This window comes from Gekko japonicus, unplaced genomic scaffold, assembly GCF_001447785.1.
Source record: "Gekko japonicus isolate JY-2015 unplaced genomic scaffold, Gekko_japonicus_V1.1 scaffold1198, whole genome shotgun sequence".
Lineage (NCBI taxonomy): Eukaryota > Metazoa > Chordata > Lepidosauria > Squamata > Gekkonidae > Gekko > Gekko japonicus.
The window spans coordinates 543,383-545,082 of NW_015170924.1; the positions used below are offsets into that span (position 1 = coordinate 543,383).

Genomic DNA, 1,700 nt, shown 5'->3' on the forward strand with positions numbered 1-1,700 from the left:
AAGGGAGGCATCATCCACTGGGGAGGGGGAGAGGTCCATTCTCAAGAGACGCTGTCCCCCCTCCTCCGGCAGCTGCTGGACGGAGAGCGGGCTGGCCGAAAGCGAACTTTGGAAAGTTTTTTTTGGGGGGGGGGGGCTGTTGGCAAAAGAAACCTCCCAGGCTGTTTTACTGTTTCGGGGCTTCTTTGGTTTGTTTGTTTTTTTAAAAAAACCTACGGTAATAAAGTATATCCCAGCTTCAGGCGAACAGACATTTCTGTGGAGCCTAGGGTTGCCAGGTCTACCAGCAGGGGATAGGGCGGGTTGCCAGCTCTCTGTTGGAAGACTCCTGGAGATTTGGGGTTGGAGTCCGGGGAGGGCAGGGACCTCGTTGGGGTACATCGAGCCCACCCTGCAAAGCATCCCTTTTCTCCAGGAGAACAGACCTCTGTAGTCAAGTTTGGTGTGGTGGTTAAGAGCGCAGACTCTAATCTGGGAGAACCGGGTTTGATTCCCCCACTCCTCCACGTGCGGCCGCCGGTGTGACCTTGGGTCAGTCACAAGTTATCTCAGAGCTGTTCTCTCAAGGGCAGTCCTCAAGAGAGCTCTGTCAGCCCCACCTACCCCACAGGCAGTGTTCCCTCTAAGCTGAGTTAGTGTGAGCTAGCCCACAGTTTTTTAGCCTCCGGCTCGCGCATTTTTGTCCTAGCTCAGGGAGGAGGGCTCCAGAGCAAACTAATTGATGCAGCAGCCAAATCGCTCGCTGACAACTTTAGTGCCAGCAGCTCACAAAGTAGGATTTTTGCTCACAGGACTCCACAGCTTAGAGGGAGCATTGCTCCTGAGCCTAATGAAGCGGCCTCCTCGTGTGCGGTGCCCCGTGCCCCTGTCTTCGGAGGTTGCAGCGTGGCTGCCTTTATTTTGCAGATGATCATAGAGCCCACCAGTCCGAAGCTGCTCCCCGACCCCCTGAAGGAGCCCTACTATCAGCCCCCTTACACCCTGGTCATCGAACTCACAGACGTTCTCCTTCATCCGGAATGGTCGGTAAGTGTCTGCTAGGCCAAGAGAAGAATCTTTGGCTCTTTTTTCCAGCGTGGCGCTCATGTGGGATTAACGGAGAGCGCGGGAGGTCCTGGGCTGGATTGGGTTCGACGCGTGGGGGGGGGGGGGCTGATAGCTATATGTGGGGTGGAGGCATCTGCCAGGATGGCAGAGGAAAGAGGAAAGAGCTAACAGTTTAAACTGAGCTCCCGCCCAGTCCTGGGAATGGCCGGCTGTGATTATTCGGTGCTCGGTGGCTCAGAGGTTAAGGGGCTAAGCGGCAGCCCGGAAGGTCTGTAGTTTGGCAGTTGGAGACCCGAGTGCCACGTGACGGAGTGAGCTCCCGTCTCCGGTCCCAGGTCCTGCCAGCCTAGCAGTTCGAAAGCAAGAAACTGCAAGTCGATAAATATGTACCGCTTCGGCGGGAAGATCACAGCGTTCCGTGCGCCTCGGCGTCTAGTCACGGCCACAGAGAAGTCTTCGGACAGTGCTGGCTCTTCGGCTTGGGAACGGAGATGAGCGGCGCCCCCTAGAGTCGGATTCAACTAGCTTTTTCGAGCAAGGGAAACCTTTTAAGAGACAGAGACAGCCCTGACCCGGAAGGCCCCCGGCTAGTCCAATCTTGTAACTTAAAGAGGGGTGTAAAGGTAAAGGTTCCCTTGCTCGAAAGCCAGTTG

General features: G+C 55.9%; 1 protein-coding gene across 1 annotated transcript in view; it reads left to right on the top strand.

Moving 5' to 3' along the window:
- Positions 1 to 1,700, top strand: part of TIMM50 (translocase of inner mitochondrial membrane 50 homolog (S. cerevisiae)) — a 58,198-nt gene that overhangs the window by 41,391 nt on the left and 15,107 nt on the right. The window contains exon 6 of the mRNA XM_015418786.1: positions 907 to 1,026. Coding sequence (XP_015274272.1) covers positions 907 to 1,026 — 120 coding nt within the window. The remainder of the gene's footprint in view (positions 1 to 906; positions 1,027 to 1,700) is intronic.